The sequence below is a fragment of the Hemicordylus capensis genome, chromosome 4, assembly GCF_027244095.1.
Source record: "Hemicordylus capensis ecotype Gifberg chromosome 4, rHemCap1.1.pri, whole genome shotgun sequence".
Taxonomy (NCBI): Eukaryota; Metazoa; Chordata; class Lepidosauria; order Squamata; family Cordylidae; genus Hemicordylus; species Hemicordylus capensis.
Window position 1 is genome coordinate 42639065 of NC_069660.1, and position 25067 is coordinate 42664131.

At 43.8% G+C, this 25067-nt stretch overlaps 1 protein-coding gene across 9 annotated transcripts in view; it reads right to left on the minus strand.

Annotated features, from left to right (window-relative positions):
- Positions 1-429: 429 nt before the first annotated feature.
- The window catches only part of SGK2 (serum/glucocorticoid regulated kinase 2), a 61445-nt gene continuing 36807 nt past the window's right edge, over positions 430-25067 (minus strand). For 3 of the 9 annotated variants that reach the window (XM_053250424.1, XM_053250428.1, XM_053250426.1), the window contains 13 exons: positions 22279-22348; positions 20883-20940; positions 20550-20599; positions 18915-18972; positions 16195-16278; positions 15102-15233; positions 12573-12685; positions 8749-8785; positions 7643-7729; positions 6307-6402; positions 5509-5664; positions 3734-3823; positions 430-2576 (listed from right to left, as the gene is read on the minus strand). In XM_053250424.1, the coding sequence (XP_053106399.1) occupies positions 2424-2576; positions 3734-3823; positions 5509-5664; positions 6307-6402; positions 7643-7729; positions 8749-8785; positions 12573-12685; positions 15102-15233; positions 16195-16278; positions 18915-18972; positions 20550-20599; positions 20883-20940; positions 22279-22348 (1184 nt within the window). In that variant the 3' untranslated portion in view covers positions 430-2423. The other 6 variants (XM_053250427.1, XM_053250429.1, XM_053250430.1 and 3 more) reach the window with 6 other exon arrangements.

Below are 25067 nucleotides of genomic sequence, written 5' to 3' on the forward strand. Positions count from 1 at the left end.
TATTGGATGTCCCATATTACAGGATGCTAAGGAATGTTGCTGTTATGTACATTTTGAAATGGACTCAGGCAAAGACTGCCCAGCCAGATGTTACGCCTTATAAAAATGTGTATACACTGAGCAAGATGTAGAGGTCAGCCACATACGTGCTGCAATAAATTCAGAAACCATCTTGCCACCCACAAACCATCATGGTATTGTGGGGTCATCCATAGTTAGCGTTTCAACATGCTAGCAATAACCTTAAAATTATTGTTGTTGTATATTTATCTGGCCAGAAGGGAATCATTTTCCATGCCAATGCTATACAGGTCATCACATAAGAAAGTTGGTGGATAGTTTTTGGTACAGAAAGAGACCATTGTTTATTTTTCACAAAATCTGTTCTCACTATAAAAATCATCCACTGAGTGAGAAGACTAGAAACGGTTCTCTTTTAAAATATTATACTTTTTATTAAAGTCTTAAATAGTCACCAACATAAAAATTTGAGGAAAAACACTCAAGATAAAATGCAAGTACTCTATCTTATCATGATTACACTGTTCTCAGCATATCAATAAACCTAGACAGTTGCAGCCAGGCAACACTGTCATATGAAGCAATCCTCCCCGCCCCCCCACCATAGACTTGACAACAGAGGCAAGCAAAAAGTATTCCCACAGCACAGCAGGCTTGGACACTTGTGGCAATATATAGTTAAACACAACAGCTTTTAAAATTAAGTGCATATAAGTCTGAGATGAGACACTTTTCAGACTAACTTTGGACAGTGTGTGGGGGTGGGTGGGTGGCAGGGTTTAAGACAGGAGTACAAAGGCACCAGAATGGACAGTCATTTTGATCTTAAATCGCAGTTGAGTTTTCCATGTTCTAGGTATAGACCTTGATCTTTGTGCTACTTTAAGGGAGTGAGGAAAGGGATTTCCTCAGGTTATGACATTCACATTTGTGTTCTTGTGCATACTAACAGCCCATTCTAGTCAGCACTTGTTCTTCCTACATAGTTCATCTGCAAGGTGGATTTGTTTCAACTTTAGTTTGTAGCAGGGAAATCTCTAGAATCAATCTGTTTTATTTTTTGGTCCAAGATCTTGCATAGTCATATTTTGTAGTAAGATCCTTCACAGTCTAGATTTAAAGTTTTGAAGCACAAATGATTGAGGCAATTCAGTAAACTGATGTAAATTAGCAGTTAGTGTTTGTAATTACCTAAGCCAGATATTAATATATTAGTGTAAAATCAGAAACTGCTACAGTTGCACCAATGAAGCTAGAGTCTTCCATTTTGTAAGTTTAAAAGATTGCATATTGATATAATTAGTTTGTGCTCAGCAGCCCTCAATAGGTAGGCCTTTTAAACAGATTGATGTGTGTCTGCTTTTAATCCATTGCTATTTTCACTAGATGGTAAAGAATAGGGGTGTTCACAAGATGGTTGGTGCGGTTCGAACCGAACCGTGGGTATGTGGACTGGTTTGGCTGGGCTTGACAGTTCAATGAACCAGTTTGGAGTGGTTCGCGATCGAACCGGCCTGGTTCATGGCAATCTCGTTCAATCATGAACTGGTTCTGCACATCCCTAGTCAAGAGGTAGTATGGCCAAACCTTTATCACTGGGTAGCTTTCATATAAAAAGGAAGACAATGAACAAAACTACTACAAATATAAGCAAAAGGCTGGCACCATTTCTGAGGTAAAATTAGAAGCTACTAACTAGTACAGATATGATATGGTGGGGGCCTACACTCTGCCACTCCCAACAATGGAAATTAGGATTGTGAGCACTGGTTCACAAGCTAAAAAGAAAATATAAATTTAATCTGGACGTGGTATCACTTTTACTCACTTATACTAAAAAAAACAAAAAAACCCACGATTCAGTGGCAACTAATTTGACAATAGATAATGCAGTGTCATGCAAAAGCGAAGGAGGGCCAGCTGCGAGGAATGGTAGGGCTCCCTAAGGACTAGGATGAAGATTCTATGGCGAGTCTCAAAGGTCTTTCCTGAGAATCCCAAGGGCCTCCATAAATAAGGACAAAGTGGGATGCAGTGAACCACAAGTAGAGGGGATAAACAATCTGATCATCTTCATTTCCAAGTTCACAGCCACCAAGGCCAGAATACCTTGGGGTCCCCTTTAAGAAACCTGTGGCTATCCAAACACATGCATTCTCATAGGATGACATTATTTGGGTACAAGACTATGTAGTTAAATATGTTAGATTCTGTAGAAATAAAATTATTCTAACTAGAATAATCAGCACTTCCTCTGTTAGAGGAACATTCACATTATGAAGGTCCTGTATCTCAAATCTTGAGGGTTCGGTTCGAGTTAGAAGATTAGTTGGAGTGTAATGGCTTTCTCTCATTTAAATAGCTAAAACTGGTTTTCTCAAGCCCCGTTTACACAGCTTGCATTAGTCTTCATCATTTGGTGCGTAAGAAAAACCCAGGAAAGCATCTGTGGTACTGGAACTGCTGGCTGCCAAGTCAGGTGTGCGGATGATGGAGCTGGAGACTGCTTCCTGGGTGAACTCCGGGTCAAAATGCCTTAGGTCAGCAGGACCAGCCTTGAAAATTAAAAATAAAAGTTAGTCCCAATGAGCAGGCTTCAGCTTGTAACAGCAGTAATTATTATTCCCTTATTACTACTTTTATTTTTATAAGTTCCAGAGGATATTTAGGAAAGAGACCAAATTTAAGTAAGGAAACATCTTTTTATCACAAATGCCCCTTGGTCCTGCATGCTCTATTTTTGCTGTGCTAGCCTCCAACCTTAAAACTCTGTATTGACTGATCTACTGGAAACCCTGAAATAAAGTAAATGTTCTTTTCTAGTGTAGTTAATTGAACTAGGATGGCCTTCCGGTTGTTTTTAGCCTTGCAGTTTTACAAGTTGAGCAGGGGGTACTATCCCTCATACAAGAGACAAATGCCTAGTTCAGATGTCATGACTTAATCATGGATTGTCTGTCATGAACAGTCTTAGAGCTTGCACACTCCCTCCCTTACTTCCCAATTCATATGGCCTAGTTTGCTCTGATGTCCATATTGGGCAAACTATGCTTACTGCAAACTATAATTTGTTCCCAAATCATAACTGGAAGCCACCAATTTATCAATTATGCTTTGGAGACAAAACACAGTTTGCTTGGTTCAGACACTGGCAGCAAACAAAGTTATCACAAACCAGGAAGTAAGGGAGTACATAAGTCCAAAGTATGGCCCCAGCGGCCAGACTCTGGTTTGGTCACAATATCGGAACTAACCAATTTGTCACAAGTCAAGGAAGCCCTCAACCAATGAAAAATGCAGTTCCTGGGGATTTATGCCTCAAAAAACCGGAACAGCCAGAGCAGATGACCTTAAACTAGGGGTGTGTATGGAACTGGCAATGGCCAGTTCAACGGCGGGGTGGGGAGCAAGGAGGGTGATCTTAGCCCACCCGCCTGCCCCCGGCTGCGTCTCCCCTGCTGGCACTGTGCTTTAAAATGGTCTCACAGAGCGGCAGCATACCTCCTTGCCACCCCCACTGCGCATCAGACCGGAAGTGCATGCATGCATGCGACATAAAAAACACCGCCATCGAACCAGCCAAACCACCAGACCTTCGCACTGGTTTGGAAGTCCATAAAAGGGCCTCCAAACCGGTTCGTGCACATCCCTACCTTAAACACTGCAGTCTCTGTTCCCCACAAAGGAAATGTGGCAGAATACAGCTACTTACCACATTAGGATCAAATGGAGGAGTGATCCTCTTATGATACAAGTCATCCCAGTTTATTGGACTGAAGAACATATGGTTCTTTATCTCAAGCTGTCAGGGAAGAGGGTAGCAAGTATTAGTCCAGTGCTGTTTATTTCAAGTTTCTTTTACCAACCATCACTCAAAAGGAATATTTAAATCCAATTGTACACTCACACTCAAATATCCAGACACCTACATTTCCACCTCCTTCCCCCAACCTTTTGCATGTCATAAGAACGTAAGAACAGCCCTGCTGGGATGCATCTAATCTAGCATCCCATTTCACACAGTGGCCCACCAGATGCCGTTGGGAAGCCCACAGACACAACCATGTCTTACTTTTTCAGAGATCTCACACTCCCCCTAGCACAGCCGCAAATTATAAGATATATAGGTGCATGCAACTGCCTGTGCATGCACAGACAAACAGCATACTTATCAAGAGAAAGTAGCAGTGTACGTGCACGCACACATGGTATCGTGCAACATTGGGGAGAAGAACTGCAAAGTGGGATGCATACATATCACAGTACATAGTGAAAAGTGACTACTAGCTGAGGTTGTTCAGCACCCACCATCTAATGAAAGTCAATTATCTATATATTTAATTCTCTTAGCTGGCAATGGCATGCGTGTCCTCCTGGATTTGGCGGCAGAACTCTAGCGACACATTGTGAGAGTTCCAGCCGGCGAGACTTGAAGTGAAAGAAAAAAATGGAGGAGGCGGCAGCGGGCCGCAAAATGGGCAGAGGAGGTGGCGGTGCGGCCTGGCCGGGGCGCTGGAAGGTGCCGGAGGTGGGATGGCCTGGCCTGGCCTGGCCGTCCCGAGGAAGGAGGCGGCGGCCTCAGCTGGGCACTGGAAGGCACTGGGGGCGAGACAGCCTGGCCTGTCCGTCCCGAGTAAGGAGGCGGTGGCGGCCTTGGCTGGGCGCTGGAAGGTGCCAGGGGCGGGATGGCCTGGCCCATCCCGGGTGAGGAGGCGGCGGCGGCCCGGCCTGGCTGCCTGGAGCAGGAGGCAGCAACGGGACGGTCAGGCGAGGGGAGAGGAGAGCTGGTGAGAGGACAAGGGGGTGGGGAAGCGAGTGGGGCAGCCTGTGGTGAGCATGGGGAAAGGGGGAGGGGAGGGGAGGGGGAAAGAGAATGGGGCAGGGGGGAGGGGCAGGAGAGAGTGGAACAGCCGGCCCCCAAGAGCACACAGATGCTCTGTGCGGGTCGGCTACTATACTATTAAATATACCCAGCCTGCTCAAATTGGGCCTTCCAGTTGTTTTTGGACTATAACGCCCATAATCCCCAGCCACAGTGGCCAATAGCCAGGGATTGTGGGAGTTGTAGGCCAACATCTGCAAGAGGGCCAAAGCTGAGCAGCCCTGAAATACACAAATTAATAGCAGCCCTCTGTGTTGATACACTGCCCACTTTGAGATACTCCTCAGACTGCCTTTGCCCCAAATCTTCCAAGTTATTACTGCTGCTACTAATAAATGTTTATTAAGCAAGAAGAGTGCCCTAAGACTTCCAAAATACAGAAACAACATCATCCCTGTCCAGAAGTTTTATCATCCATGCAAGACAGTAGGACAGAAGTGAAAAGAGTAAAAGAGTAGCAGCCAATAGCAGGCAAGAAAATGGGAAGCTGTTGTGCCATAGGGCAGATGTTGAAGTATTGCTCTCCCGAAAGAGATGGAGTTATTAGTGAGACATGGAACATTTAAATGGCAACTAGTGTTCCAGAACAATAAATTACTGCATACAAAGTCTGTCTTGGCTCCCAGCCTCTTCTTCTGATCTTTATGAAGAAGTCCCTGCAGAATATCACAAGCTGCTATGGTCTTGGTTCCTTGAACCTGAAGTGGCTTATGCAGAATATTTTCATACATCTGAGACACATCCCGGCTGTAAAATGGAGGCTAATGGCAGATAACAAAAAAGAATAAGTGAAACACATGAGCTATGGACTGCTATTATATACATTTGTTTGTTTGTTTGTTTATTTAATACATTTCTATACCGCCAAAAACGCAAGTTCTCTGGGCAGTTTACAAACAATAAAAACAGCCAATAAAACATTAAAACATTTCAACAATTAAAATTAAAAGTTAAAACTATTAAAACACAATTAATTAACTATACAGGTCATATATTATCCCCCGGCCACTCGGTGTAATGTCTGAAGTGACCTAAGTATTGTTATCCAGTTCTCAGCTGTGCCTGGGGGTTTGCGGGAGTTCAGCTAACTCCACTGCCATTCAGATACAAAAGAGGAAAAGCAGGGTCACATTAGCAGTCTAAGGTTGTAATCTGAAGGCATGTTTTCCACCCCGAGAGATCTGAAAGCAGGTTAAAAGCTCATGGAGTTTATATTTATTCCACCTTTGCTCTCAGTAAACTAGTTTGACAGGTGTTTGTATTGTTTCAAAACAGAAAGAAAATCTTCACAAACTTCTTTGACCAGAGACAACAATGGGACAAAACAAACATACATATTGGAAGGCAAAATCTCTTTCAAACAACTTTCAGTTCTCAGATTTAAAAAACAAAACCAAGTTTACCAAGCCAAAAAGCATTTCATAGAGGACTGCTCCAAGGCACCACCAGTCAACGGTTCTGTCATAAGGCTGTTTCTTTAGCACTTCTGGAGCCAAGTACTGTGAAAAGAAAAAAATTCATAACAATAAAAACATACATGTACAGCCTCTCACAAACAAAGCATCCATATAAACGTTCCTGGAGTCCAGTAGACTTCTTGATTAGAAGTAGTGTAGCATGGAAACATATAGCAATATTTGGTCACAACTTTTGCTAGGGGAAAGGGTGAAGAACGTTATAAAATCGTCCCGCTGAAACCATGTACAATGGGGCGAAGGGAGAGGAAGTCCCATCCCCACTGTGTCAATCAGCAGAGTGCCCTGCCACTCACGCATACAGTGGGGCTTGTCTGAAGAGGGGAAAGCTGAAAGCGTGATGGCAGGTGTTTCTGTAGCTGTGAAACTGGATCTATCCAGCCTCGCAATCACGGAAGAATCCACCATCACACTTAGGCTCTTCCTATTTCAGACAACCAATCAAGGAAGCGCCCGCCATCTCTTCCCTCTTCAGACAAGCCCCACTGTAAGCGTGAAAAAGAAGCAGGAGGATGCATTTCTTTTTGATGAAGTGGGAGCGGAACTTCCTCTCCTTTCGCCCCACTGTACACGGCTGCAGCTGGACAATGTTATAATGTCCAAGACTGAAGAAATTCTTTGTGTGTCCATATAGCTTGTTAATAGGATGACCACCTCTAATTTTTTCCTCAGATAGTGTCCAGACTCAGCCCCAGTTCAGCTATGGATGCACAGTTCCAACACTTACGGTTTCTCAGGCAAGACTTGTAGGGTACTTCAGTTCATGACAGTCAGGCCTATACCAGTCTACATAATTGACGGGATGACAAAGAGCCAGCACTGGCTATCCTAGCCTTGCATTATTATTTGGGATGTAGTTACCCACCCCCTGATTTGTTGCAGCTACTGTCCAAGATACACAGTGGTGCTAGAGAACTGGCTCTATCATGGGACATTGTACCAACAGAAAAGGCGCATGCCCAGTGTAAGCTTTCAGGATTAGAAATCAGGTTTAACCAGAGACAGAGAGTTCTGATACCTTCTGCCAAATGGCAGTGTTAGTACCTTGGAAAAGCTAAGAAACTGAGGGCCGGGGGTGGGGAGTATAAATGATAACGCATTTATACAATATATTATATTATATTATATTATATAGATAGATAGATAGATAGATAGATAGATAGATAGATAGATAGATAGATAGATAGATAGATAGATAGATAGATAGATGTATATTATATAATAATATACAAAAGTGTATATAATCTCACTGTTCATTCTATACCTCTGGGGTGCCACAGAAAGTAGATGTTGTTTCTTCTTGCTCCATTCCTTCTTTACAGAGTCCAAAATCTGTCAGTACAATATGACCCTGGGTGGAGGAGAGGGGAAGGAGAGACATTTCAGCCTTCTTGAGAACTTGTTTATATGCAGTCTGGGGCAACTAGAGGTGCTCTTACCCCTGGACTTCTGGACTGAAGTCCAAGGCCTCCACATCCCCTGGGGGTTCCCAAATTCTTTTTAGTCTGTCCCGGGTGGTGTGGTCACATCAAAAATGTGTTTTTAAAAATACTGTTTGTGTGGGTTGGTGGGGGCCTCCAAAAGCCTTTAGGTCCAGGTTCTAGAATTACCTAGATGAACCTCTGACCACATCAGATAGGAACACAAAAAACAGCAAAGCTACAACACTTCCCCCGCCCCCAACACAGTTGAACAAAGGTCAGAGTGCAAAACCATTATTATAGTTCAATCAAATTCTGTAAAAGGAATATGAAGTGTACATCCTGCAGCCACTTTGCAAAATATAAATTTGGATTCACATCAATTGCATTTCTTACGAAGCCTCCCCCCTTTTAATTCCTCAATCCTCATCTCCTTTCTTTCCAAGCACACATTTTGCACCAAACAAAAATCAAATGTTTTGTATCCTATTATCCAACACACAATTTTTCTGTTGGTATGCCAATATGTACCATGGCCAGCTTGTCCAGGGGATGGGTAACACAAAGTATATGGATATAAATTCATACAGTATGGAGAAATTATTTTACTTTTTGTGCTTGTGTGTGTATGCCTAAGGTTAAAGAACTGCACTGTGTGCAAGGGTGCACATATATAAATATTAAGGTCAAATATATTTTTAAATCTGCAAAGTGATGGCTGGGGAAGGATTGGGCAGCTTCCTTGGACAGATTTTTTCAAAGATAAACATGCTTTCATTTCTACATGTGCATGTCCTTCATATTTGACAAGGCATGGATGTATTTTATGCTTTGTAGTAAGTGCTACTCCCCTCCCACAAAAGACAAAGTCATTATTATAACTACACAATCTGGACTCTCATTTCAATGGCAGTAGAAATTTCAAACACACATAGCAACAAACACGTACCTGACAATCTAAAAGGATATTTTCAGGTTTCAAGTCCCTAAAAAGAGAAAGAGAGAGAGATAAATTACCGTATTTTATGGACTATAAGACTCACTTTTTTCCTCGAAAAATATCCGTCAAAATTCAGGAGCGTCTTATATGTTTTAACAGTTTAATATGTTAAAACTCTGAAAAACTGGATTAAAATTAAGGTGCGTCTTATAGTCTGTAGCGTCTTATAGTCCGTAAAATACGGTATATTGATATCTCAGGAAAACTTTCCCATCTAGCCTCCAAGCATGAATGTATCCATTAAAATAATTATAACCAACAGAGTACAAAACAGTGGTAAAACATGGGTTCCCAGATCACTGGAAATCATGTTACTTAGATGCCAGTTTTATTTCACAGTGACAAAATGGTAGTCACAGTGGGAGCCCTACTTTTATGTTTGCTGCCTTGCTTGTATTGATCACAGCCATGTTGTATTAACTCCTCCCTAGCCCTCTTCATTCGTTATTGTATCTGGGGATACTGTACTGTATTCATATACAGCATTCCCAAGAGCGTACCCACAAGCCCCGCCAACACACTTTGAAATCCCACCCCGTGCACTTCACAGTTACAGATCTGACCCCGGCATTCCCATCACAGGAAGAATCTGTCCACAAGTACAGCATTTGTCACTCCAGTCAAATGCTGTAACCATGAAGAGCACGTTGGTGGGACTTGGGGGCACACTTTTGGAGATGCTGTATGGGAGAACAGCATCCCTAGATACAATGACTACTGGAAAGGGCTCCTCTGTCTGTACAGGTGCTTCTAGAAACCTATCCAGGTTGAGTTCCTCTCAGCCACTTCTGGGTGCAAAAAAACAACACCCTTGAGGGTTCCAAACAGAGTTCCCACATTGTGTCTACAGTGGCCCTAAATCACGACAGTTGCTTCTAGTGCAGAGGTGGGCAAACTTGGCCCTCCAGCTCTTGTTGAACCACAACTTGTACTACTGACACAATGGAATGGTCCAAAATGCATTGAGACTGTTCTCGTGAGCAGCCTGGATTAGGCTGCTCATGTGGAATGCTGGGATCCGTGTGGATCCTGGGGCTCCTGCCCAGCCTAACCCCGCTCCCAAGCCTGGCTCTTAGCCGAGGTTAAGATTGCCGCCCACTTCTGGTATTACACTGACCGAGGCGGCAAGAGGGTATACAGCTGCCCCGCGACAGCATTTTTGAGAGCAGCACTGGCGGGGGAAACGCAGTGAGGGAGGTAAGGATACCCTCCCCGTGCCTTAAAGCAATCCCCCCCACCCTCCTGGGAGTGTACGGAACCATTTCTGTGTACATCTCTAGTCCTGGCCTCCGCACTGCCTCACGCACCAAAGAAGCGACCATTGATCGTCTGGGGGAACGTAGGTTGAGCCCTGCCTTGCCCTCCGCTCTCACAGTTGTGCGAATAGCCCCATTGTGTATGTCTCAAGTGTGTACCCTAGAAAAGGTATGAAGCTGCCTTATACCGAGAGACCATTGGTCTGTCTATCACAGTCTATACTGATTGGCTGTCACTATCCAGGGTACCAGACAGGGTCTTTCCAAGTCTTAACTGAAGATGCTAAGCATTGAACCTGGGACCACTTTCATGCAAAACACGCAATTATCACTAAGCTATGGCCCTCCCCAAAACAGATTGCAGAATCCTCTGCTAGATAAATTGTGCTTGGAAGTTTCCCCCTTCATAACTAATCACAGTTGTTCTGGCAGCAGGCTGTGGACCCCTCTCTCATGCAGTAGTCCTGATCCATATTGGGTTCCCCTCAGCTGCTTTTGGGCCAAAACAAAAAACAAAAAAAGTGGGGGGGGGAGTTCCAAACAGCGCTCCCACACTGTGTTTACAATGCCCCCAAATCATGATGCTAGAACAGGGATGGGCAAACCCAGCCCTCCAGCGGTTTTGGGGTTACCAGCATTCCCAGCCTACTGCATGAAAGAGGGGTCCGCAGCCTGCAGTTCCAGTTTAAAGTTGTTACCCCAGAAGCGGCGATTAGTCATGGAGGGGAAAACTTCCAATTTATATAGGTTGCTTGACGAGATCATCTGAGGGGGCTCTGCTCCAGGTGCCGACAATGAGGGAGGCTCGGTTGTCGTGCACGTGGGACAGGGCCTTCTCTGTTGCTGCTCCCAGACTTTGGAATGCTCTCCCAGTGGTCATTCGCTCCTCGGACTCCCATCACAGTTTTTAGAAAGCTTTTTATCCAGGCCTTTAGAAGGCTTATCCAGGCCAGTTTTTAGAAGGCTTTTTATCCAGGCCTTTACATGATTGTTTCATTGCTGCTTCTGTGTGTTTTTATCCGTGTATAGTTTTTATGTTTGTATTTTATATATTTTAAATCAGATTTGTTGTCATATTTTTAGCTTAATACTTTTAACTCTCATTTTTATTATATGTTTTTTAACTTTTGTAAACTGCCTTGGGTTTGTTTGTAATGAAAGGTGGTATATAAATTTAACAAACAAACAAATAAAATATAGTAGAGTATTCTGCAATCCATTTTGGGGAGGGGACTTCGTTCAATGATACTCATATGTTTTGCATGAAGGTGGTCCCAGGTTCAGCGCTTAGCATCTTCAGGTAAGACTTGGAAAGACCCTGTCTGATTCCCTGGATAGGGACAGCCAATCAGTATAGATTGTGATAGACAGACCAATGGTCTGACTCAGTATATGGCAGCTTCAAATCTGTTCTAGGGTCCACACTTGAAACATACACAATGCCTTTTGAGCCAAGCCATTGTGCCCAGCCTACAACACACCCATCTGCCCACAGCCGAACGTTTCAGGAAAAGGCAGATAGCAACAAGCAACCTGTCTCAGGGGAAACATCTCCACTATTACTGATTGTCTTTGTTGAGGAACCCCTTCTAAGTTTCTGAGGAAGCCTGGGATTTATTCACACATGGCTTCATGCTGTGGGCTAAACGTTGAGCGAAGCCACTTTGAATTACACTCGCGGCATTGAGAGAAGTAGCCCCTCCCCTCTGCTCTTGGGTTTTGTTTTGGTGCAAGTTCACATGGCAGGCCTCTGTGTTTTCCTTCTAGCCTATGGGGGGATGTGGTGGGAGAGATTTCTAAAGAGCTATGTCTGCATTTCTAAAGAGAGTATCCCTATTATCATGCTAATGATTCTACGCCAGTGCCTCACCCTATTTGCTTCAGCGTTTTTCAGAAAAAGTCGCTTAAACCAGCATTTTAAAAACCTGTAAATACATCGAGATAAGCTAGAATTCAAAGCCCAATTTGTGTGTGGAGTGCTTCCAAGAATCTCAAAGGGACTTTGGGGTAAGTTTGGCTGGTGTGTGAACGCACACACTCTCTTCCGAAGGAGATTCGAGGTAATAGCCCTGTCTGTAAAGCCTCCTGGGGTTCCTGGGGAAAATGCCTGGCCTTCTGTATTCTGGCTGCAATTACTGTGCAAGTACACATGCAGAATCTGGAGTTGTACTAGGAATTGGAGGGGGCATGGGAAAAGAGAGAAATGGAAAGCACGAAATGGAGCAAACACTATGCAGGTGGCCCTGAAGAAAGAGAGGAAGGCTTCAGGATGGACAGGGAGCAGTATAGAGTGAAGAGGCCCTGCCTTCTACTCATCACCACCACTAGTACCATACTGATCTCATTCTCATTTGTCAACCATTTTTCTGCTGCTAAAGGCTGACTTTTCAAAACTCTCCTACACATATGAAGAGCTACATTTTATTTAATTTCTAAGAGACAATATTCTGAAAGTCACGTCATGGCATGGCAATATACATGGTCAAAGCTACCTGCCAATATTACAGTGTACTCTACCTATAAATGATGTTCAAGGAATGGAGGTAGCCCACTGCACTGGCCATTTCAGCTGCATAGAAGCGTGCACGAGGTTCACGGAAGCAGCGTTCTCTTTGTAAGTGGAAGAACAGCTGTGAACAGAGATTGGGGAGTTTGAGACTAGAGCATAGCACTTTGCACATATAATTGCCCTTATGATGAGAGATCCTAGACATCAGCCAGTCTAGCTCCTGTAATTCTCTGCATATACTGCTGCCCCCTACAGCAACCAACATTGTCCCTCAGACTAGAGGGTATACATTTCGCATGATAGGGGAATGCGTATTTACATTAAACACAGATTGCAGCCAGTGTTCTCTCTAATTTTTTTCATCTGTGTGCGCATTGCATTTTGCTCTGTATCAAGAAAAAGAATGTTGGCAGTATCAAGGCAGTGTGTGCACACATGTATTCAGAACGGGGCCTTCCTGATTCAACCTGAGCTGGATCTCAAATTAACTGAGCAGATATCAAAAAACATGTAAGCGTGCGCACATGCACATGCCTTAGAGGGAACACTGATTGCAGCCATGCAGAACTCCAGTCTGGAGTAGGACTGCAGCAGGAGCAGAAAGTTAAAGCCCCCTTTCCCCACTACGGTCCCCACCTGTATCAAGGCCCTGCCTGGCTGCTATTCACATTTTAAATAATGCACAGTCTTCAGTCATGCACCAGGCATATAATCTAGAATGGCTTCCATTCTAATGTACAGAACAAGCAGAAGAGGCAAACAAATGGTTTATAAAAGGAATAATTCGATGGAACAGATGGGTCAAGCAAGTGAACCAAAAAGGATGCAGAACACAAGGAAAAACAAGTCCTGTGGTAAATATCTGGAGCCAAGAAGAAAAATCCCTTGCAGTTCCAAACATGGTGTTCAGTTAGATCCAGAATTTGTCCCATGTGCTCCCAAAGCCAACAGCAACACATACAAAGGTATGTAAAACAACAGGGCCGGTTTGGATTGTGCATCCAGACTGACCGGCCGCACCCACTACGGTCAGAGATGCAAGAGCACATGACCTGTTCCCCCTCCCTGTGTATCATTCCACTTTCTATAACCTTGTTTAAATAGTCTATACTTACAAGAAGTGGAATGGTGTACAGAGGAAGGGGGATCAGGATGTGTGTGTTACTATACCTAATCATACGGTGGGTGGGGCAACCTAACGTATCGCCCAGATTGGCTCAGCAAATTACTACTCTGAGAGGAGGTGGATACCTTGCCTGAGCAGTGCCAGCTTAAGTGTTGGCAGTGCTGCTGCAGGCCATGCCCCTTACACTGGCCATGCCCTCCAATGCAGACACTAGAGTCAACAGGCTGGGCCAGCTTCACTCCACCTCCCCCTTCTGCTGCTCAATGGCTTCTGGGGCTGGGATTTTAAATCCCCATCCTTGCACACAAGGCAGGTGACAGGCAGCAAAGGGAGCAACAGGCAGATGAGGTGACACCCATGGACAACGGATCAGGATGCCAGGTTCACCGCCCCGAGCTGCAGGCACCACCTGAGACAGTCATCACATCTCCCCTCAGGGGCGTAGCAAGGTTGGAGTGGGCCCAGAGACAAGATTTTAAAATGCGCTCCCCCCATCCCGCCACTGAAGCTCAGCTCATGAAGTAAAGAAATCTTAAATGAGGTTGAATAGTGGTAACAAAAAGCAGAGTAATACACACACACACACACACACACACACACACACACACACACACACACACCTCCTCTGTGCCACAATAGAACATCATCCTAAATTATTTTTTAAAAGGTTTTGTAAATTGTGGACGATGCAAGTCATTTAATGGTACTAGAGAAAGACATGCTGTTCTGGTAGCTCCAGGTCTTAACACTCACATCAGTTTTGGAGGATGAATACAACTGAAGGAAGCCTGGACAGGTGTGCGGCTGGGGGAGTCAGTCAGGTGACTTGCCTCTGCGGGGCCCCCCAAGGCACTGGACCCCCAGACAACTGTCTCCCCTTGCCCTATTATAGTTATGCCCGTCTCCCCTCATTAGTAAGGGGCACCATAGGAAAGAATGGAGTGTACAATTTAGACTGACAATGTATTCAGCAGAAAACCAGTACAGAAGAGAAGGGTTCTGTAATTAGTTGCAGAGAATATGGAAGTATTTTATGAATCTAAACCAGGAATTCTCAACGTTGGGTCCCCAGATGTTATTGGACTTCAACTCCATAATCCCCAGCCAAAGGCCACTGGGGCAGGGAATTATGGGAGTTGAAGTCCAATAACATCTGGGGACCCAACGTTGAGTACCCCTGATCTAAACAAGTCATTGACAGAGATAGCTATATCTGATGAAATTACTGTAAGCCACCTCAAGTCCTCATGTCACCTATAAATATAAGTAACTAAATCTGGAAATGAATCAAAACACTTTCAAGACCAAAAGAGCCCATATTCTTTTATCTTCAGCTTCAAGAGAAAAACCCGAAAATGAATGTATTGATTGACCTTAAGTACTGCATGGTAGAAGTGTGATATGTACTTACCTCTCCTCCATTTACATAATCCAGTACAAAATAAAGTTTCTCCTTTGTCTGGAAAGAATAGTGAAGCCCCACAAGGAAGGGATGTTTCACATTCTTCAGCAGCACATTGCGTTCTGCCATTATGTGATTTTCCTATGAAAGACCAAAAGAGAGAAGCTTAAGTAAGAATAGAGATTAAGGTTCAGCAAAACACAGATTCAAAATGCCTTTGGCAACAGATGTCTCGGTCTCAGAATCAGACAAGCACGTACTTAAGAGACACATGTTGGCCGACATCCAGACTAAATACCTCATGACTAACTTGCCCCATTAATTTCAATGGTGTTTCCCCAACAAATTTGTCACACACACACACACACACCACATCCTGTAAATTTGTCTCACTGCTCACCCTGTTTGCTTCTGAACTGACTGAAATTGTTTCAGTGCAGAGGATGCTTTTTTGGTGAGAAAACAAGTACAAGGAGAACGAGTGTACCTCCCCAAGGGTACAAGGCATGAATCCAGCGTGAAATGGATTGGGTTGCTTCAGCTGGTTGGTTGGTTGGTTGGTTTTCGTTTTAATAAAGAAGCACTTCCAGGTTTAAGCACAATGCTTAAAAACATAAGTACCCATCTAATTTGTCCCTCAGAACAAGTGTTCCAATTCCTTTTGAAGACAGACCAAAATCCTGGTTGGCCAGGACTCAGGAGGTGGTTGGTGTAGAATAGCTTTAAAAGTCCAGACATTATTCATACATTATTCTCATGAAGAGCTGGACTTTTGCCTACTGAGCATTTATTAAAAATATATATATTCCCATGTTCTCCTCCCACATGGTTGTGGTACAGATAGACTAGAACCCAAAGCATCCACTGATTCCCCCCACCCTTTAAAAACCAAAGGTAATGCTTGAGATGTGAAGTCCTGGGAAAACACACTAGTTTTGGGTTTTTTTAGGGAAAAGGGGGGGGATTTCCCCAGGTTTTTCCCCCCAGGCCTTCACATGTCTAGTCATGCTACAGAGCATGAAAGAGGAGCTGAAAAACTTCTTTTTGGTTAACAAAATGCTTTTGTTTGTGGTGAATGTAAAAGTGTTATTTAAAAAAATACCTCTTTTTTCTTGAGGATAGATTTCTTCTGCAAAACTTTGACAGCATAGAATTGCCCGTCAGACTTGCGTTTCGCCAAAAGGACCTACAGCAGAAGGGAAAGACCAGGGGATGGGAGGAGGATCCAGTTCTTTTTCTCAAAAGCATTTATATATAACTTTTCTGTCAATCCATTTAAGGTAATTCACAGGTTAACAATAATAGCTTGCAATTTATTTATTTATTTATTTTAAAATTTATATCCTGCTTTTCCTCCAAGGAGCTCAGAACAATGAACTCACAACAACCCTATGAGACAGGTTAGGCTGAGAGTTAAGTGACAGGCCCAGAGTCACCCAGTGAGTTTCATGGTTGAATGGAGATTTGAACTCAGGTCTTCCCCGTCCCAGACCAACACTCAAACCACTACACTATGCTGGCCAACATGCTACAAAAGGGACAGGAAGGGAAGAGGAAAACAAGCCAATTCAGGCACCAAGTCAGGCACATGGGAAGGGAAGAGGACCCAATGGACAGCTGGTCTCAGCCAGACCAATGGAGGGGGCCTCACTGACTCGTCTTGCCCTGTGATCTAGCCAACTATCCCTATTGGTCAGTGTTTTATATTTACATTATGCTGGCACGGTAAATTGGTAGCCACACAATGCAGAACAGTTCAGTGGATCATTTTGTTTCAGCTACTCCCAGTATTCCAAATCAGACTCTTTTTCTAGCAACAACATGGAAAGAATCAGTGCATAACTTGGATTTTCAGACATCTAAAGCAGAAGCTGTTTATTATAAGACTGACTAACCCATTGCATTTTATGAGTGCAGGTACTTTCCAAAGTAATGCTGAGATTGCATTAAAAAGATGAGCATGTTAGTTTTGAACTTGTGGACAGAACTTTACTTCCATTTAGAAAAATGAGCCTTTTAAAGTTGAAACCTGCCTACTGAGATTCTGTGAGCCAGTGTCATATAGTGGTATGAGTGTCAAACTAACACCAGGGGGACCCGGGTTCAAATTCCCATGCAGCCATAAGCTCAGTGGCCAACTCTGGGCCATCACTCTTTCAGCCAAATTTGCCTCTGCAAGTTACTGCAAGGATAAAAAGTGAAGGAGAGAGAGAATCATGTATGTCACCTCAAGCTTATCGGAAGGGGGGCAATTAAAAAAAAATATTGGCTGGCGTCCAGACTAAATTGCTCAGGAGTAACCCCATTGAAATTAACGAGACAGCCTAAATCAGGGATCAACTGTTCTTCAAGAGGGGGCCACTTTGGCCAAAAACTATCAATGTGGGAGCCATTTTCCACCGTGCTGACCTCCTCACAGTACTGACCTTTAGGGGTGTGCACAGAACCACTCCAGGTGGTTCAGTTTGAATTCAAACTAAATTTGAACTGAACCACTGGTCCATGAGCTGGTTTGTTAGAACCAGCCGATGATTCAGTTTGTGCACTAGAACCGGGTCGAACCGGGTTGGCCCAGTTTGACCCGCTCAAGCAAAGGGTGAACCCTATGGGGCTGAAAAGGGCGAGCGGGGGTGGGCAGGAGGTCACCTTATGTATTGCCTTGGCAGTGGGGCTGCAGCAGCCCTGCCAGCGCTCCCCCCCGATCAGTGTGGGCTGGCAGGGGCCATTTGGCAGGGGGCATGCATGGAGGCCATTTGCATCACCACGCTCAGCTCAAACTCGGACAATGGATCAGTCTGGTTCGAGCTCAAACCAAATGAACAGGGCTCTGGGCCAGTTTGAATCAAAGCCAGTTCTATTCAAATAGGTTCTACACATCCCTACTGCCCTTTTCTCAGTGCTTGGAGGGCACTTTAAGAGAGGCAGCTCCCTCTCTTTAGAAGGAACACACTAGGAAGGGCTACCCAGCACTCTGTGCACACCTTTTAAGATGGTGCAGGGGCTCATAAGGACTCTGATTCCTTTAAAGGAGCCCTCCGCCCCAATGCTGAGCGAAGCACAGCACTGTGTGGTAGGAATTGCCACCTCCAGATGGTGCCAGGGGGACTGTGCAGCGCATCCAGCTTTGGCCAAAGCTTCACACAGGCCCAATAAACAATTAGTCAGAGATCTGCACTTAAGATTGATGGAAGCCACCACTGGCCCCTGGGCCTTACACTGGACTAACTTGTCCCATTACTATGTTTTAAATGTTCCATTTAAAATTATGTTATGAGCAAGTGTTTTCCAGCATCTCAGAAAGGATCTGGTTTTGCACAAAATGTGTTAATTACTTTATTGCAAGGAAGGCACCCAGGATGTCTTCTTCCAAAGTTAAAATGTGGATTTTAATGCAGCATTTCATTAACAGGTGCATGTCAGCCCTCTTTGAAGTGGACTGTGGCAAGGCATTCCATGATATTTGCTGAACTGAACACCATTGTGGCTAAATATTTGTGCTAAAGGTGTGGTGCAAGGCTATAACATTATTTTTGTTCTTTACAAAATGTTCTGGCTACCTGACCTTTAGGAAACAAATTGTATAAGCCAATCCCATTCTCAGAGATGGGGGAAGGGAGCAGCAAAACAGAATAGAGAGGGAACCAGCAGCTAAATAGGGAAAGAATCACACTGCTGAGGCAAATGCTAGAATTAGGATACCAGTCCAAGGAGCTCAGAAAGCACAGGTAAGAAGCCACAGTGGAGCAGGGAGGCAAAATCATAGTTTCCAAACGGTCAATTTAAAAAAAAAAGAGTAGACAATTTCCAAACTTGGCCACTTACTTTCCCAAAGCTTCCTTTGCCAATTATTTTTAGGAAGTCAAAATCTGTTGGCTTGGCACTGTTGGAAAGGAGAGGGGGGAAATGAAAAACAATACTTTTCTTCGGTTATTAGGTCATTATTTCCCCCACACACACACACACACAAAAGCAAAGAACGTCAGGACTTATTTGTTTATTTATTCAATTTATATACCGCCCTTCCAAAAATGGCTCAGGGCGGTTTACAGCAAAGTAAAAACAATTAAAATCAATTGACAATTAAAATCAAAACTTTAAAAACAGCATAAAACTAATTAACAGTTAAAACATTTAAACAGTTAAAAACCCTGGAGAACCAGGCCGAACATTTACAGCATTTAAAAACAATTTACAACAAATTGAAAACCTTGGAAGGCCAGGTCAACCAGATAGGTTTTAAGGGCTCTCCTGAGGACCAGCAATGAACTCAGATTACAGATTTCTACCATGGCTTTATATAACTTTGTTTTATACTTTTCTCAATTAATGAATGGCCCTATCTGAGAAATAAAGCACTTTCTTAGTTCAAATATTACCGGCATACACATTTTCCAAAACCAATCACATTTGGAGAGGAAGCTGTATGTTTTGATACACAACACAACTCTGAGGAATCGGGGTCGGGGGACTAAAAGAAAAGACAAGCCCATACTTGGAGCCTGGCCAGACCACCAGTTTTCAGGGCAAAAAATGTAGAAACACCATGTTTTCCCAAGACTGGATGTGCTATGTTATGAATGTTAGAAATACATTTCCCCCCCTCCAGAAATAGCAAATCTGTCATGTCAAATGTTACAGGCACTTACTGGATAGTGACTGTGACAAGGATGACGACAAGCAATGTAACATTCTATGCCATTATAGTCCTGTTCAGACATTATGTTGTACTAATGTACAGATGTCTGTACACTCATACATGGTTTTGTTTGAATGACTGTACCTACATATTATAAGTGAACCTGGATACAGGGCCCTCAAATGCATGAAGTGTATTGCTGTACCTGTGTTCCGCATAATGTGTGAATATGTGTACACATCTGTACCTGTGCACACTGTACATCCATTCAGGTTTTCTGGAACATGGTTGCACAAGTGTCTTGTGATATCACCCCACCCACTCCATTGCCTGCCTGTACCATGTTGCAGTCCAACAATCAGCTTGCCAAAAAGAGGAACTGTACAGGGGTTCAAGTTGAGTAATCTCAGCAGGACAAATTGCAGAAATAAAAGCAGAGTTTCATTGTACTCTATGGTCTATGGGAGGAGAGTTGGTATTGTGGTAGCAAGCATGGCTTGTCCCCTTTGCTAAGCAGGGTCTGCCCTGGTTGTATATGAACGGGAGACTAGATATGTATGAGCACTGTAAGATATTCCCCTTAGGCAATAGGGCCGCTCTGGGAATAGCATCGGCATGCTTACATGCAGAAGGTTCCAAGTTCTTTCCCTGGCATCTCCAAGATAGGGCTGAGAGAGACTCTTGCCTGCAACCTTGGAGAAGCCACTGCCAGTCTGTGTAGACAATACTGAGCTGGATGGAGCAATGATCTGACTCAGTATGTGGCAGCTTCCTATGCTCCTATGTCTTGAAAAATAGAGACAATTTTTGCACATGCTTACTTGGGATTAGCAGAAGGTCCCAGGTTGATGTTGTCAGTTGGCGAGGTTGGCTGAAGAGAACAAAAGTAGACAGTTGAAGTTAACTCAGGATTACTTATACCAGGAAAGAACAGTCACCATAAAGATAGGAGAACACCAGAATGAAGACGGTGGAGTGTGTTTTTATAGAATATACACACACCAGCATAGCCTACTGCAGTAGGCATGGCTGCCTAGTGTGCAGCTTCCTCCTCCATCACATCAGAAAGTATTAAGCTTTCTGAGAATGAGGAGAACTCAGAACTGAATCCAACTATGCCAAGTCTACCGTTTACAAAGTTTGCTTGGGCTTACCGGGCTGCAATAATCTGGGCTTTTGGAACGCTCCATTAAGAAGTTGACTTTTTCAGCACTGCAGAAGAAGACAAATCGTCAGCCAAGAGACATGGAGAACTATCTCTAGTCTCTAGCTCAAAGAAGAGGGGCCTCAAGTCAGAGAAGTTACACATTTCAGGGGTTAATGTGGAACATGAACAAAATGATACAATGATAGAAACTTCTTACTAAGCCTGAATTCTATTGAAATCCAAATTTTACATATGTTTCTTAGTAGAAGCAGCAGACGAGTCACACACCTCTCTCCTGTCCTCTATACAAGTTGGTAGGAACTGAAATCCTCTGCAACCAAACCAGGTAACCTGTCTTCTTTCCTGCTTTTAGTGCACAGCAGCCAGCACTGTAGAAGCAATGCATGTGCCAGGCTATTTCTGATACTCAACATCCAAGTTTTTTTATTTAAGAGCCAAGGTACACATGATGGGTAGAAGATCCTTTACTGGTCTCTATGTGCCTTTTTCAATGTTTAAAAGCAGCTGCGATGCAGAGTGGAATTGGACGGGGAAACATAACATTAACCTTTCATCCCTGCACTGTTTCTACAGACAAGACCCAGCCATCACATTGATATTAATCCTGTTGTGGAGGGCAGAAGAGATGGATACTTCTGTTGTATTGCCCACCCCACTGCCCCCAGCATGCCTAGCAAACTAAAATACAAAATGATGACACTTCGTTACAAAGGATATTAACTAAATGAATATTAATTATAGTATGTTTGCATCTCCTCATTATTTGGTAAGGCAACACCTTACTGAAATTTTGGAGGGCGAAGCACACCTAGGATTTCCAACTATCTAGAAATGTCCTGGAGTGTCCCGGAACTGACACATATCTCCACATGACTACTGAAAACCATCCTGGAAATTTTTATGTCTTGATATTGTGAAAAAAACAATAGGAAAATAATCTCCAGGAATGGTTTCAGTTAGTGTTGGCAGCTCAAGGCATACCCACTCTCACTATTTAAGCCCCAGGGAAATCCTGACCCAAGCCACTTTTGCAAGCCCAAACTGAGAAGCTATAAAATTTAGCCCTCTCCACCACTCTTAATAAGAAGCTAGGGAGATTGTGTGGCACCCTGAGCCATCTCCTTCCCTTATTTCTGAAGCCACACAGAAGAAACACCACTCCAAACGGTCTCTTATTTTTCAGATGCCTTTGTTTTTAGCAGCCTTACTTACATCAGCCTGAGAGAAAGCCCTCCTCAGAAGTAGAGCTGCTGATGCCTTATGTAGCAGCGAATCCCAGGCCCGTGTCAGCTAGCTCTATTCACGGCTTATTGTAAGAGGTTATCATCATCAGACTCAGCTTTAAAGGGACAACAACCCCTGACAGAAAAAGACCTACTCACTAGGAACACAGCCTGGAACTGGAGGCCTTGATGCTCTGCTCCAACCTTTCTTGTCCGTGCTTCAAGAAATCTGCAGGAAAAGAGAGAGAGAAAGTTAGCAAACTGAGGATGCTGTTAAGCTGGCAGAGCATTCACAAGAAGCACACACAGAGACACATTTGTTCCAGAGCGACCTTGCCTTTCTCCCATATCCACCCACGAGCCAAAATAACCAGGCTAGGACAGACTCCGTGGCTCTAGCAAAGAGCTTCCAACCTTATGCAAATAACAATGGAGAAGTAGAGTTTGGACCGGACAAGAGTGGTGTCTTGTCAATAACAGCCTCCCCTTCCCAAGCAGTTACCCAGAATATGCCCTGCTTTTCAGTGAGGCACAGATCACAAGACGGAAGAGCTACCCTTTGATACATCATACTTGGCACACATTCAGTTCCTCTCATTCAAAGCTTTCCAAGTATTTTATGATCATGAATAGAGCGTCACACAGCACAAGCACTGTCCTGAATCATTCTGTCCCAAACCAGAGCATTTAAGCAGTTTGCCCAAGTCAGTGGTACAGTCAGGACTGAAGAGGTTGGATTCAGCACTTCTGCAATCGACATATACATTTTGATAGCAACTCTCAAGATTGTCTACTACATACTTAGTATCCATGAATGGTCACATTCCCCCAAACATGGAGCTGTTTTGGGGTGGTGTTTTTGTTTTGTTTTGTTTAAGTATACACTGGAGTAGGAGCATTATGACTTATGCAGCCTTAACACATTTAAGGCTGCAATCTTATGCACCAGGGCTTTTAAAAGGAAAATTCGGAACTGTACAATGGTATGAGAGTGTAATTAAGTGTTAACCGCCCTGAGCCATTTTGGAAGGGTGGTATAGAAATTGAATTATTATTATTATTATTATTATTATTATTATTATTATTATTATTATTAATTTACAAGCGTAGAATGTGCCACTACAGTATACACCTATGCATTTTCCTTAGTTGTGTACACATACTGCCTAGAGTCACATTCCATGACATATTGAACCCTACAGAGAGTGAGATAAAATCCTCAGAAATGGGAATTTGAAAGCAGAACTGCAGAAGAGTGTTTTATTCCTCAGGGAGTAGCAATGGAGTCTGTGGGAAGCACCTATGGCAATGGGAGGAGAATGAGGCATGCTTGATCAGACTGTGTATTCTAGAGGAGCCTGGACTACTCACTTTACTGTTCTCATTGCTATCAGTCATTTTTTACATCATCTAACATAATACAAAAGTTCTGCCATCGAGTCTCCTGGTGACCACAGAGCCATGTGGTTTTCTTGGCAGAATACAGGAGGGATTTACCATTGCTACCTCCCTCACAGTATGAGATGATGCCTTTCAGATCTTCCTATATCGCTGCTGCCCAATATAGGTGTTTCCCATAGTCTGGGAAACATGCCAGCAGGGATTCGGACCAGCAACCTCTTGCTCTCTTGGAAAGTTACTTCCCCACTGTGCCATTAGGTGGCTACTACAACGTTGCAATAATTTAAATTTTTGAACAGCACAAGTTTTTTTTAGAACTGCACTCTTTTTATTTTAAAGAACTGCATGTTTTGTGTCTGCCTGCACATTTTAAAAAGCCAGACAGATTCAACCAGGAAGAAAAGGAAACAACACCCCCCACCCACCCACCCACACACTGCTTGCTCCTTCCTCATCCTGGGCACATTCATCTGGCTTAGGCAGGCGACAGACTGACACAACCAGGACAACAAGAGGGCAACTTGCCCCATTTTGCTTGCTTGCTCCTCATGGGCGCTTTCCAGATTAGACCCTGCAATGGGGTCACGTCATATCTCGGAGCTGTGCTTCCTATGTTGTGATACCGCAGTCCCTACACAGACAGCAGGGTGCCATTCACATTTCCAAGGCCTTGTTTTGAATTTAATCGCTGTGATATAGAGCTAGGACGTCGTATATCCGACGTTAAAAGGTTGCTGTTTTGGGGGGTTGTTAGTTTCCGCGAGACTACTCCCCCTGCTGTTTATGTTTCAAATGTGACTTGCCTGAATGGAGGCATTTTGCTGCTGTTGAGCAGCTAGCCTGGAAAGCACCCTGGTATCAGCCCATTGACTGGCTCAGGTGCCGCACTTAAATTTTCAGGCATCGTGCCTGAGAATCATCAAGCCCTGCCCTATAAACAGATATACCTGCCAGTCTCCACTTAAACACCACAGGCACCTCTTCCCCCTCCAGCAATTTCACTGGTGTTCCCTGATCTGCATGGGCTTCATTCAAAGACTATCATCCAATGGAAACAGTTTTGAGACAGAAGAGGAGAGGAAACATAGAGGGAGGGAAGGACTTGGCTTGATCCACCTGCCTAAATACCAGCAACTCCTCTAGATAATATATAAGATCCAGATATGTACAGTTTTTGCAATAAGCTCCCTTGGTACTTCACCAAGAGCCCAAAAGGCTATGCATACTTGGCACCAATGTCTATCCTTCCCCACAATAAAACTCCCCACTGCAAAGTTTGCCTAGGCATTTGATTTATCTCCTCTGATAAAGGGATGGAAAGTTCGCCTAGGCATTCAATTTATCTCCTCTGATAAAGGGATGGAAAGGTTGCTTAATCTTAACTAGTGAAAGCTGATGCAGAATGTGTTTTGCCCACACTTGGTAGTTATCAGGATCAGAACAACAGAAGGCTGCAGTCTAATGCCTTGAGCAACATTTAAGTAGAAGGGAGTATGTAAACAAACCTGTACAAAAAGGCAGTCCTGCTATGGTAAAAATAAGCTGCA